Raw genomic sequence first — 12,429 nt, forward strand, 5'->3', positions numbered from 1 at the left:
CAGTAACATGTAAATTGGGTCAGTGGGTTGCAAGTAACATGTTGATTCGAAAAACATTCATTTCTACAACCTTGAGTTGGAAATTGTTCCAGGGAATAAAATTCTACAAGTGGGGGAGACCCTCTGAAATAATGCAGCTGTTTGGAAATGCAAAAGACAAGTTTAATGTGGATGAAGCCTTCTCCAAACCACAGAGTCCATAATAATGAGCCAGGAAATTTAGCAGATTATCCTTGTAGTTAAGCTACAAATGTATTCAAAGTAAATCTAGAAAAATTCTAGAAAAAGTTTCTCACCTATAGAAAAGGTTATTGTAATTTTATTGTCATCAGTTACTTAACCTTATCTACAGTAGCCGTTGGAAGCAGTGTTCTCAGTGGGGAGAATCCACGGCAGAGATGAGAATGACTAAGTCTCAAAGGCAGACAAAAATGTCATGGATAAGTGAAATGATTGGAAGCCCCTATCATAAATGGTCCAATCATGTTGTAAAATTATTGGAAGCTACTATTCAATTTTTTGAATATACAGCTGGAACTATTCTGTATTTATAGCATGGTATTGAACACTGAAAGTAGCTGTTCTAGCAAAGCACAATTTGTTGTGGCATAACTATTAATCCATTGGAAGTGTTCATAGATGTTTCACTGTTTTGTCTTATTGTTTCTTTGTAAACGTATGCAACAACAGAATAGGATCAATATTATTTCGGATTGACTCAGTTGTTATCCTATAGATGTCTACTCAGAAATAAGTCCCCTTGAGTTCAGTGGGGTTTGCTTCCAGGTAGGTGTATATAGGATTGCAGCCTTAAGATCGGTTGTAGCATCAGAGAGCCATATTTAAACAGCAGCAAAGCAAGTCAAGAATGTACAGTGTCAGGTATGCCCCTTGATTTAATTTCAGGTTTCAGGACAGCAAAATTTTGGACCAGTAGGGTAGGAATAAAAGCCCTGTTGTGGTTAAAGATGAGAAATAACTGGAATGTTTCTACTCTATAACAGCTGTTACACACATTTCACAAACCATAAATAAACTGCATAGCTTGCACTCTAACTTTCCTATGAATACCTACCAATATTATTAAATCAAAGCTTTAAGTCACTGAAGGTTGGCATTAAATCTGTTGCTCCAGATGAATTTGTACCCAGTGTTGCATTATCATTAATCTTTGTTTTTCAGTTAAGTTGCATTCATTGAAGAAATAGTTCTGTATTGATGCTAGAAGATATTCATGTAAAACTTGTAGCCTCAAAAAGACACTGTCAAGTACTTTTTATATTTTTATATGTCCCATTGTTTGTAAATATCCTCTAAGCTTGAAAATAAATTTTATTTCCCTATCATGTGTCTTTTCCCCACTACTGCATCCTCTGTACTTCCTCTAACTGTATCAAAATCCCTGTGTGCAGGCATTACTACAGAAAAGCAACATGATTGTTATGAGACCTATCTACATATCCCTATTTGCATGATTCACAATGGGAAGCCTGCATCATTCTGTTAAAACATTCACATTTGGGGTTCACTTCCATGAGAGTTCACCAAAGCCAGCAACACATGCTGAAGGTGATGTTGAGTCTTTTGACTTCCTTTGCTGATCTGAAGCTGTAAATCTGTAGTGAGGTAGCATGGCAAAAAAGTGGAAACGTCCTCCCATTTTATCCAAGTCCATTAGCATTTCATAACTTCGAAGCAGCTGAGTCTGAATGGCTGCATCATTGACACTTTTCAATAGTACCTAAATGGGAAAATGAATTATTTTAATCCTCTTTAAACTGCACAATTGTCCAATTGTGCTACCTGTAACTTGGCTACTTTCCATCCTAGAATTACATCAATCTCCTGCCCTTCCAAATTTGTATGTTCTGAATTTTAACTTGTTCATTTGATAAATTTATATCCCACCCTTCAAAATAAATAATACAAGTTCTGTCTCCCATTAAAATGAGACTTAAATCAGCTACAGATAATCTAAGTGTATTCAGTTAAGTAAGTAGTATTTATAAACTAGCCAGAAAGTGGCCCCTACCTGCAGTCTGATATCAATGCCCATATTTTTCAAAAAATCATGTTGCTTTATGGGACCCAAGGTTGCTACTCTTTCCTGTGCTATTTTTCGCAGGTAACTGAAGTCAACATCTGCTGTGAGGTCCGCCGTTCCTGGAGATATTAAGACATTGTGAAGTTCATGTCCACGGAATCCCTGAATAATAATAGAAATGGGAGGGGGGGAATGGTTCACTTAGACCCTGCAGCTTTTTGGGGTTGCAGACAAAAATAGAGCACAGAGGAAGGGTGACCTCCAATTATAAAAAGGGGGTTTTTAAAGTGAGGAATTATGATTTTTGAAGAATTGTATGCTGTCTTAAGATACAAATGGCTCCCTTTCCAAAACCTCACCACTTATTGCTGGCTATAACATTATTGGCAATAGATAAATGCCACAAAATGGTGCACTTCTACTCCACCTTTTACCGCAAAGCTACTTTAGTAACTGCCCCAGATAGTAGAGAAGAAATTTTAGCTTTGGAAAAAAACAGACTGTTCATGCAAACTGTCCTGTAGGAACCTGTATAAATCAACCTACCCTGAATGTGTCTGTTTTGGTTCCATTGTGGCCATAATCTACAATCAGTGCATTGCCCCCATTCTTATCAATATTATGGGCCAGCTTCTGGATGATGATACCAGCATCAGGACACACTTCCACATGAACTCTGGATTCTTTGTCCTAAATGAGAATTCAGGGGTTGAACAAACAGTTATGTAGCAGTATATGTACACATGCCTACAGCTATAAGTCCTGACACTTTCCTGCAACTTCCCTCAAGAGAATTTTGGGTTGTGAGTTTTATGGGAGGACATGACTCGTACATCAAACCTGTAATTCTCAGGATTCCCTGCAGGGAAATGATAGCAGGAAATCTGCAAGATGGGGTTTGTCACGTGTCTATCTGGATCCTACATTTGTACATTTGCTATGAAATAAAACCCCTTGTCGGAATAAACTAGATGTGATATTTGTTGCATTTTAGTAATGATCTTACTGGTTATTTTGATAAATACCAGGTAAGCTGCTAAACAAGATTCTATAAAGTTTCCTTAGGAATCTATAGCTTAATCTGTTTGTCCACCTCTTTTTCCTAAAATGAAATACAGATGTATCACACTTACTGGTCTGGTTTCACATGGCAAGTAGCCTTTCCTTACAATTTTATTGCACATAACAAATGCATACTAAGATGTTATCAATAAAAACCGCCAGATAAGTATGTTTGAAACAGTGATAATAACTGCAGTAAGTACATTTTGAAAACAGTGAGCAGCTCAAAATATGTAACACAATGGCAGTATTAGCTGGATGGAGAGGATTATATAAGCGAGCTTACATGTATGAAGGCTTTTGCAGCAGGAGTAGCAGATGGCGCAAGGACAAATCGCAGTTTGTCAGGAGTGTCTGGATCAATGTCAACCAACAACTCACACCACCCCTTTTCTGTTTTCTGTTAATTTAAAATAAGTTGGATACGGATTTTATTGAACATTGTCAGCTACACTGTTTACCATTTCATGTAAGTTTATTCAAGGATATGCTCTTGACAAAAAAAAGCTGATTAATCATTTATTATACCTCTCAGTGAAGTTCTTTAAAAGCAAACATGAACAGATTTTGCTTCACTAATTTGTACCTTTGTGGAAAAGTTCCTGCTGTATTCCTTAGTATTCTGACCAGTAGAAACAAAAAACCCAGTCAACTGTGTTGATCCATTATTACACACACCTGCAAATCTGAGAGCAGCTGTGTACTGTTTAATATCCAATTTATTAGAATCAGCATGGCAGTAATCCGGTGCATAGTTTCCTATAAGCTCTTATCAAAACTCTGTGGTACTTGCTTATGATAGGATAGATTGTAAAACACACTGGGCGTTAACAAAATATTGTGAGCCAGCTGAAATGCAAGTGTTAGCTTTTAATTAGGAACGCATTTAAGCTGGAAGCAAGAAGCAGGAAGCTCACGAAAAAGAGAGGAAGAAATCTCCAGCCTCAGCTTCACTGTTTCCTTCATTCTCTGACTTCTATGCTAATTTTTTAGAAACACCAGGAAAACTGAAAGTGACCTTACCACCACATTCACCTGCTAGCAAGAAAAATCCACCAGTAACTTTGCCATTCTAGCAGATGTCATGTTGTGTCTTCTGTTCTGAAAAAAGTCTTGGAGCAGTGCTCCCCTACATTTCTCCTCCAATACACCACTGATACTGGCCAGTAGTATTATTTATTAAATTTGTAAAAAAAGATAATATTTATACAAATCTATATGATTTGTATACCAACCTTGTAGAATAGATAAACAAGTGTATAACTAGTAGAATAAGAAAAGCACAAATCCTGCCATTGCCTATTTAAATCAATAGATGTAGTTAAAAGCAGAATCTTGTATTATTACAAGACTGCTTACACATGTCTGTGTGCAGGGCAAGTACTTGATGACTATTCCCTATGATCTCACTTTCCAAAATTAGAACACATGCACTGTGTCTAAATATAAAACTTTTGCTATATAAAAAATGCTGAGAATTCTGAAATAAACAGGATGAATTTAACTTAAAAGGATTTTACTTATTTTGTATAATATATACACTTCATTGTACAAAATACCGGTAAGTTGTTAAGTTAAATTCATTTCCGTCATTTCATGTACTTATTAAAGCATGTCAGTTCCAAGACACAGACACACTTGCTCTCTACCTCCACTGGATTGTAGTTTTGTTCTCTTTCTAAATAGTAAATACTTTTAAAGTCAAGTCACGCAATAAAGAGCTATCATACCTGAAATTTGTGTATAGGAAGAGCGTCAAAAAATTCATGTGCTAAATAAAAACTGAAGCCTAAAGGAAAAAAAAGTGTCAATCAAATTACCACATCTGAAACTAACATTTTCCACTTAAATAGCATTCAAAGTCTTCATTTGGAACTGTTGTATGAGGTATCTGTTGCACTAGATTCAAAACTAAAATTTCAAGCACAATATGAAGAACCATTAGAAAATTGTTTTACCACCACAAAAATGGAAACCTTCAAAAACAGATTTACTATAAACAATTTGCAATCAAACTATCCAAACTCACATTAAAACATACCAAGGAGAAGCAGATCTACAGTTATATAACCTCTGGACATCCCACCACTGCAAAGCTTTAAAAAAAGAACTAATGAAAGTTTAATAAACACACACACACACACACAGCACCAAACCTTACCTTCTGGCACATCATTCAGGTCTTGGTACCAGAAAATTGGCAGCCTGGTTTTAGTAATCCCTTGCATGTAGGTAGTGGGACTCTCTGTTAATTCTGTCTTTCCTTCTGTGAGTACTGATGCTTGAATCTCACTTAATTTTGGACTGATTTCCACCAAATGAACAGAAATATCACATTTACTAAGTACAGAACTCAGCTGATTAAAAACCTGTAAATGAAGAAGTTTAGTTAGAGACAAAGAACATGTAGGGATTTTATAAAATTCTTCAAGGCTGTGCTTAAAAGACTGTTTTATAGTTATTAGGTTGTATCCAATGTTGCCTGTATGTGAGCAGAATGGATTTCCACTCATGCAATGTGGCTTTGCATTCTTCTTTCCCCTCCCACACTCAAAATCCACTCCGGAGAACTGGGGGAGACACCTGAGAAGATTGGGAAGAGGGCACGGGAGGGACTGCTGAGAAGAGGAGAGAACGGTAAAGTCCTGTTACGCAAGCAAAAAAACTCTACTTGTGCAACATTGGATTCCTCCCTTTATTTTTCAAAATGATAGTGGTTTTTCTCAAGCACTTAGGGTTAAGTGGCACATCAGCTACCTTGGCATCACAATGAATTTCCTGATGTTAAACCAGAAAGGCAGGGATATAAATTTGTTTTGCAGGCCAATAAGACAGAAACTGGTAGGAATTAGGGACCAAAGAACGGTTGAAAATCAATGAGATATAGGCAGAATTTCTAAAAACCACAACTCTGCTGTGCCTCACAAAGGCTTGTTTTGAGGCCTGATAAACCAAACTTTATGAAGTCATCAAATAGCATTGGGATCAAGTACTCTTTGCCTCATTCTTCCTGTCATGCACTGGCTTTAGAGTAACAATTCTGATTTGTATTCAGCCATAGTTTTCCATTGCATTAGAACTGGGAAACTCTGGTTTAATGTTGGTTTAAAAACTAGAAAAACAAGCTACCGAAGGTCAAGTCTGGATGCAACAAAAATATTTGGCTTCATACAGACTAGTATGATGGTGATGATAGTTATGCACTCATGTTAATGATGATACATGACAGAAGGAGGACTGGGGTAAGGTGAGAACTCTAGGCCGTGACACTTGTTCAAGGCCTCGTAAACCAAGATTTATTTATGTGTCACCAGCTATTCTGCACTAGACAGAAAGCTTTGAAACAAACAAGGGTTTCCTAAAACTTGCTATCTAGTGCAGAATAGCAGGTGAAACAAAGAATTTTAAGAATTTCAGCCTGAAATATACAAAAAAGGCAGGTTTCAAACCCACTGGACCATGGAGGAAAAGGTTGTATTTACTTACCCGCAAAATATCACTAGTAAGACTACCTCTTCCTGGACCCAATTCCACCAGTTGAATTTTTTTTGGCTTGCCAGCAGCCATCCATTCACTAACAAACCAAACACCTATTAACTAGAGAAAATAATTAGAATTAATATTTTTTTCATCCTATAGAACACTTCAGTTGAAAACTGAGTGGCACATAAGCATTTCATCTCAGGGAAAAATGGAAATTTAAAAGCTTACAACCATAGTAAAAGGGCTGCAGTTTTGCACACAGTAAAATTGCTTAAACACTGTTGAAATACATATGTTTACTGTATGCAGGATGGCAGTTGATGTTTTCCTGAATCTTCATGTTCAGTGCTTAGAAGAACTCTTCCTGGGGGCACAGCCTGGGAATCATTTTGGACTCGCAGCTGTCCATGGAGGCGCAGGTCAATTCTGTGTCCAGGGCAGCTGTTTATCAGCTCCATCTGGTACGCAGGTTGAGACTGTCTCGCCAGAGTGGTGCATGCTCTAGTTATCTCCTGCTTGGACTACTGCAATGCGCTCTACGTGGGGCTACCTTTGAAGGTGACCCGGAAACTATAACTGAAGGAGCGTCTCCACCCCCATCGTTCTGCCCGGACACTGAGGTCCAGCACCGAGGGCCTTCTGGCGGTTCCCTTGTTGCGAGAAGCCAAGTTGCAGGGAACTAGGCAGAGGGCCTTCTCGGTAGTGGCACCCGCCCTGTGGAATGCCCTCCCATCTGATGTCCAAGAGAACAACAACTACCAGATTTTTAGAAGACATCTAAAGGCAGCCCTGTTTAGGGAGGTTTTTAATGTTTAATAGATTACTGTATTTTATTTTTCTGTTGGAAGCAACCCAGAGTGGCTGGGGAAACCCAGCAAGATGGGCGGGGTATAAATAAATAAATTATTTATTATTATTATTATTATTATTATTAATCCAGAAAGCGGCAGCTAGACTGATGACTGGGAGCAGCCACAGAGACCACATAACACCGGTCTTGAAAGACCTACATTGGCTCCCAGTACGTTTCTGAGCACAAGTGTTGATGCTGACCTTTAAAGCCGTAAATGGCCTCAGTCCAGTATACCTGAAGGAGTGTCTCCATCCCCATCGTTCTGCCCAGACACTGAGGTCTAGCGCCGAGAGCCTTCTGGTGGTTCCCTCACTGCAAGAAGTGAAGTTACAGGGAACCAGGCAGAGGGCCTTCTCAGTAGTGGCGCCCGCCCTTTGGAACACCCTCCCACCATATGTCAGGAAAAAACAACTACCAGACTTTTAGGAGACATCTGAAGGCAGCCCTGTTTAGGGAAGCTTTTAATATCTGATGGACTATTGTATTTTAACATTTTGTTGGAAGCTGCTCAGAGTGGCTGGGGAAACCCAGCCAGATGGGCAGGGTATAAATAAATTGTTGTTGTTGTTGTTGTTGTTGTTATTATTATTATTATTATTATTATTATTATTATTATTATTATTATTATTATCATCTTCAGAATCAGACAAATCAACTGGGCAGATGGCTTGGATTATTGTATATCAAAAGAATTAACTAACAATGCAGTCTATATGTGTTAACTCAGAATCAACTCCTTCAATGGGACTAGAATTGCTGCCTAAATTCCTAATGAAAGATACTTACTTGGGAGTATCTCTTTCTTAACTTAGTGGGATTTATTACATCACTAACAATGACATCAGATTGCTTAAGCAGAAATTGTCTCCCTTATTATATACTGGAAAGAACCCAGCTGAACTTTAAGATCTTGGGGAAACTTTCCAACATATTTATTTATTACTTGTCTGTTGCTTTTCTGCATAGCTGTGTCCACAGTGGCTCACAACACAAGAATAGCAATACAATAGCAGGAATATGCATTAATATATCATTACAACAGTAAATTGCCAATTCATTAAAAAATCTAATATAGCACTCCAAACACGTAACAGTTCGTTTCAAGAGCAGCAACATCTTAAATTCGTTGCAAGTTAGACAATATCAGTCACAAAAACTAACATAATCTTAATTGTTAAAATACATAAGCCAGAGGGTATGGTGTGATAACATTTCCCACTGTTCTCAGATATTACCATAGTAAATCATATAACCAGCAGGAAGTTTCTCAAAGTATGAAGTGCAGGAAATAGTTGTCATCTTTTTTGCAACAGCTTCATTAAAAATGCTACACAAAGAAGTAGCAAGCTTAATACTGAGAAAATGCACTTTTTTGTAAATTGAACAAACATTTGGAAATTGCTTTCTGATACTTCAGAGTCAGAATGGTAACACTGCTCTGTATGGAAGAAGACTAGTATGCAAACCTTGACAGGATAATGGCTTAAATAGCAGCACCATAAAATATTACCATATCTCATCAAATAAAATGTACTTTAAAAAAATGTACCTCTCCAAAGATCTGACTTATTTCAGGTGAAGTAACAAAATCTCCTTTTTCACCTAGCATGTCACGATGCATATAGTATCCCTATAGAAGAAGAAAGACCCAATCAGTTTCCAACTCTTGATTATGTTTACTTGCTAGTTAGCTACAACACTGAAATTGTTTAATGAAAGAAACTAATAGGCCTCTTAAAATATAAACACTGTACCCATCCTTAAACATTCTTAAACTCAGCTAGGAAACTATATGGGAGGAGGGCTGAGGAGGTAGAAGAGACAGAGAGCCCTAATGCAGACTAGCTGAAGGACAGGGGGTTGAGAAGCCATGGCCTGAGGCAAGGATGGGTGGGAGAGGCATACAGCTGGTAAGAGAAAGAGCCAAGGATGAAAGAAAGCAAGAGTGAGGAAAAAACTCACTGAGGGCCAGAGACTAGGAGGCGCCACTGATGTAGGCAGAAGGGAATGAATGAGCCACAGAACAATCCTTATCCCCAGATTTGCTGGCTAGAGGGTGTTAGGATGGAGTGGGTGTGCCTCTTCTCTAGTAGATGAAGGGCATGCCTGATGCAGAGGCCCCCACTAGGATCGTGCCATAGGCATTGATCTATTGCAGGCCTCAAAATGTGGCATTCTAAGGGCAAGGCAGAGGCACTGCCATCTGATATCAAAGCCATCCTGATTATCCAGTAAGCTCCAGCACACTATCTTAAGGGGCAATTTTTGGACAACAGCCATACCTTGGATAAAATGTGATGGGTGTTTCCTACCATGACAACCTGTATAAAAGTTGTCTTTGTATGTCTAAAAAGTTAAGCATAAACAAATGAGATCATTTGAATGACAATGTAAAACAGATCACAAAGAAACTATACTACACAGTTCGGTAGTAACGATGTACAACCAAAATCTTAGTACGCAGTATAGGTCTCACCTTCTCTCTAGCCATACTACCACCTTGTCTCCTAGCCCTGCAGTTCCTCACCCTTCAAAACCCCCTTGCAATGCAGTCCTAAGTGGGGTGTGTGGAAGATCCAAAGTGGTGGAATGACCACCACTTCCATAGCCCTGCTGGGTTGCCAGAGTGGGAAGTGTGTGGGGTTGACTTACTGTTTTGCCCCCTGCATATATTGTTAGAATCATAGAGCTGGAAGAGACCACAAGGGCCATCCAGTCCAACCCCCTGCCAAGCAGGAAACACCATCAAAGCATTCTTGACATATGCCTGCCGAGCCTCTGCTTAAAGACCTCCAAAGAAGGAGACTCCACCACACTCCTTGGTGGCAAATTCCACTGCCGAACAGCTCTTACTGTCAGGAAGTTCTTCCTAATGTTTAGGTGGAATCTTATTTCTTGTAGTTTGAATCCACTGCTCTGTGTCCGCTTCACTGGAGCAGCAGAAAACAACCTTTCTCCCTCCTCTATATGACATCCTTTTATATATTTGAACATGGCCATGTTGTTTTTTATATATACTGTATTAAAAAATCCCCCATTAGTTTGAATTGAGGTCAGGGTCAGGGCTGGCATTCCTTCTCCTCTACCTCCCCTTACTCTTTGTGCAGCATCATTGGTACAAGCTTCATCTGAATAATAGACAAATATAAACTGGAGCTTCAAGTCCCAAAGTGAAATTTGAATGATGCACATTTAGTGGTACTGTTCATACCTTCACAGGATTAGTCAAAACTTCCCGCATATATTCAGCAACTGTAATGGGACCAGTTGACTTTATTTTCATCATCAGATGCTTCAGCATTGGAGTCACTGGACTGTTTTCCTCTGCTTTACTTTCTGAACTAAAGCACTGGCATTTCAATGCAGTAGAAAGACCTATGTAAAAACATAAGATTAGCCATTCACAAGTGATCCACTGAATAAATAGTATCTCTAGAAGTGGCTAATATGAGTTATGTTTGAGGAAGCATAGAAAGCAACTAAATGATGATTAGAGGAAACTTATTTTTTAAAAAATGGTGTATGTGTGGGGCCATCAGCTTGTTAAAGATCCCTGGAAAACATGGGGAACTGAACATTGCTTTATTAAGAAAGTAATATTTAAATTCTAAATGCATTACTTCGACCCAAAAAATTATCAGTCAAGATGCAGAATGTCCCAGCTGCAATTGCTGACATCAGCAGGTAGGCTAGGGAAAGACTTCTGCCTGAAACCCTGGAGAGCTGCTTGTCAATGTAGACCAGGCATATCCAAAGTCCATTTCGGGGGCCTAATCTGGTTTAATCCAATCCCTGTGGCAGTTTATTTCGTGGGGTAAAATCCTAAAAAAACCTCAACAACTTCAATCCTAAAAAAAGGTCAACAACTTCAATCCTAAAAAAAGGTCAACAACTTTGGTTGTTGGTTGGCCCTCTGGTCAGCCCTCACAGCCCTTCACTTCATCAAATCTGGCCCTCTTTGAAAAAAGTTTGGACAGTACTGTACACTGCCTGACTGAGACAAAGGGGTGACTCAAGTCACTTAATGCAACTTCCTGTGCTTCAAAGGCTTGTGAATAAATGACCTGCGGCAAACATATTAGGCAAGATCCAACCAAAATGAAGTACAGTACGGTACTTTTAAGCTCCACTGAAATCAGATTGCTCATATTTACTGATTCCTGCCTGTTCTTTTCCATCCTTGCTATTACCACTAATTGACTTTTTCTGAACAAAATAAAAAAATTCCTTCAGTAGCACCTTAAAGACCAACTAAGTTTTTATTTTGGTATGAGCTTTCATGTGCATGCACACTTCATCAGATACACTGAAACAGAAGTCGCTGACTTTTTCTGGTGATGGGCAGCGCCACCCCTTTGCATTGACTCCCTTTCCCCTTTCTTGTATAGTGGGGGGGGGGGAAGGTGATATAGAAGCAGTTGCTCCGAGCAAATATTTGGGGGGATGATGTGCATTTATTACCACTGCTTTCTACAGTACTTGCAACTGGAGTTGAGGTGTTAACTGGGCGGCTTCTTACATGCAAAGCTGGATAGTTTCTGCTCCAACACGACCCTCAGGGTCTCTTCAAACTCTACAATTCTGTGATTCTAGGGCTCAATACATGGAGCTGCCTGGTTTTTGGGGGAGCGTCTTTGTGGAGGGAGGCGGGTCTGTGGGGACTGACACGAGGCGCTCCTACGAGGCAAAAATTTCCTACCCCACCACCTGTCTGGGAAGTGGGGTACGAGCGAGGCACGGCTGCGAACGCTATTAGGTTGCAAGCCCCGCGCATTTACTCGGGAGTAAGTCCCACCGAAGTCAACAGGGCTTGCTTCAGAGTAAAATCAAGTGAGGTTGTGTTGTTAAGGTACGCTCCACGCATCGTTCTCGTTACCATGGAGACGGAGGAAACGGTCGCTCCGCGCGACAACGCGCATCCCCCGGAGAAAGGCTCTCCCCGGCTGCACGAGCGCCATGCTCGCTCCGTCTGCAGCTCGCGCCGCGA

The 12,429-nt window shown here is 39.6% G+C and overlaps 1 protein-coding gene across 2 annotated transcripts; it reads right to left on the reverse strand.

The window, feature by feature from the left end:
• Window positions 1-871: 871 nt before the first annotated feature.
• Window positions 872-12,413, reverse strand: NDUFAF7 (NADH:ubiquinone oxidoreductase complex assembly factor 7). Of its 2 annotated transcripts, XM_035108304.3 has the most exons (10): window positions 12,319-12,413; window positions 10,654-10,817; window positions 8,992-9,072; window positions 6,593-6,703; window positions 5,268-5,475; window positions 4,837-4,895; window positions 3,393-3,506; window positions 2,591-2,734; window positions 2,033-2,206; window positions 872-1,741 (listed from the first exon to the last, which is right to left on the reverse strand). In XM_035108304.3, exons 1-10 carry the CDS (start codon window positions 12,398-12,400, stop codon window positions 1,526-1,528), a joined length of 1,353 nt encoding a protein of 450 aa, XP_034964195.2. In that variant the 5' UTR covers window positions 12,401-12,413; the 3' UTR covers window positions 872-1,525. The 2 variants fall into 2 exon arrangements, with proteins under 2 accessions (XP_034964195.2, XP_060128879.1); XM_060272896.2 differs by lacking the exon at window positions 2,033-2,206.
• Window positions 12,414-12,429: the final 16 nt, after the last annotated feature.

This window comes from Zootoca vivipara, chromosome 3, assembly GCF_965207765.1.
Source record: "Zootoca vivipara chromosome 3, rZooViv2.hap1.1, whole genome shotgun sequence".
In the NCBI taxonomy this organism is placed as follows: domain Eukaryota; kingdom Metazoa; phylum Chordata; class Lepidosauria; order Squamata; family Lacertidae; genus Zootoca; species Zootoca vivipara.

Excerpts from the sequence above, each read along its gene's own strand:
- NDUFAF7 (XM_035108304.3), bottom strand. The coding sequence starts at position 12,400 with ATGGCGCTCGTGCAGCCGGGGAGAGCCTTTCTCCGGGGGATGCGCGTT. Across the intron at positions 3,507-4,836 it reads TTCCTATACACAAATTTCAG|AAAACAGAAAAGGGGTGGTG; the intron begins GTATGATAGCTC and ends TTAAATTAACAG. Across the intron at positions 2,207-2,590 it reads CCAAAACAGACACATTCAGG|GGATTCCGTGGACATGAACT; the intron begins GTAGGTTGATTT and ends ATTATTATTCAG.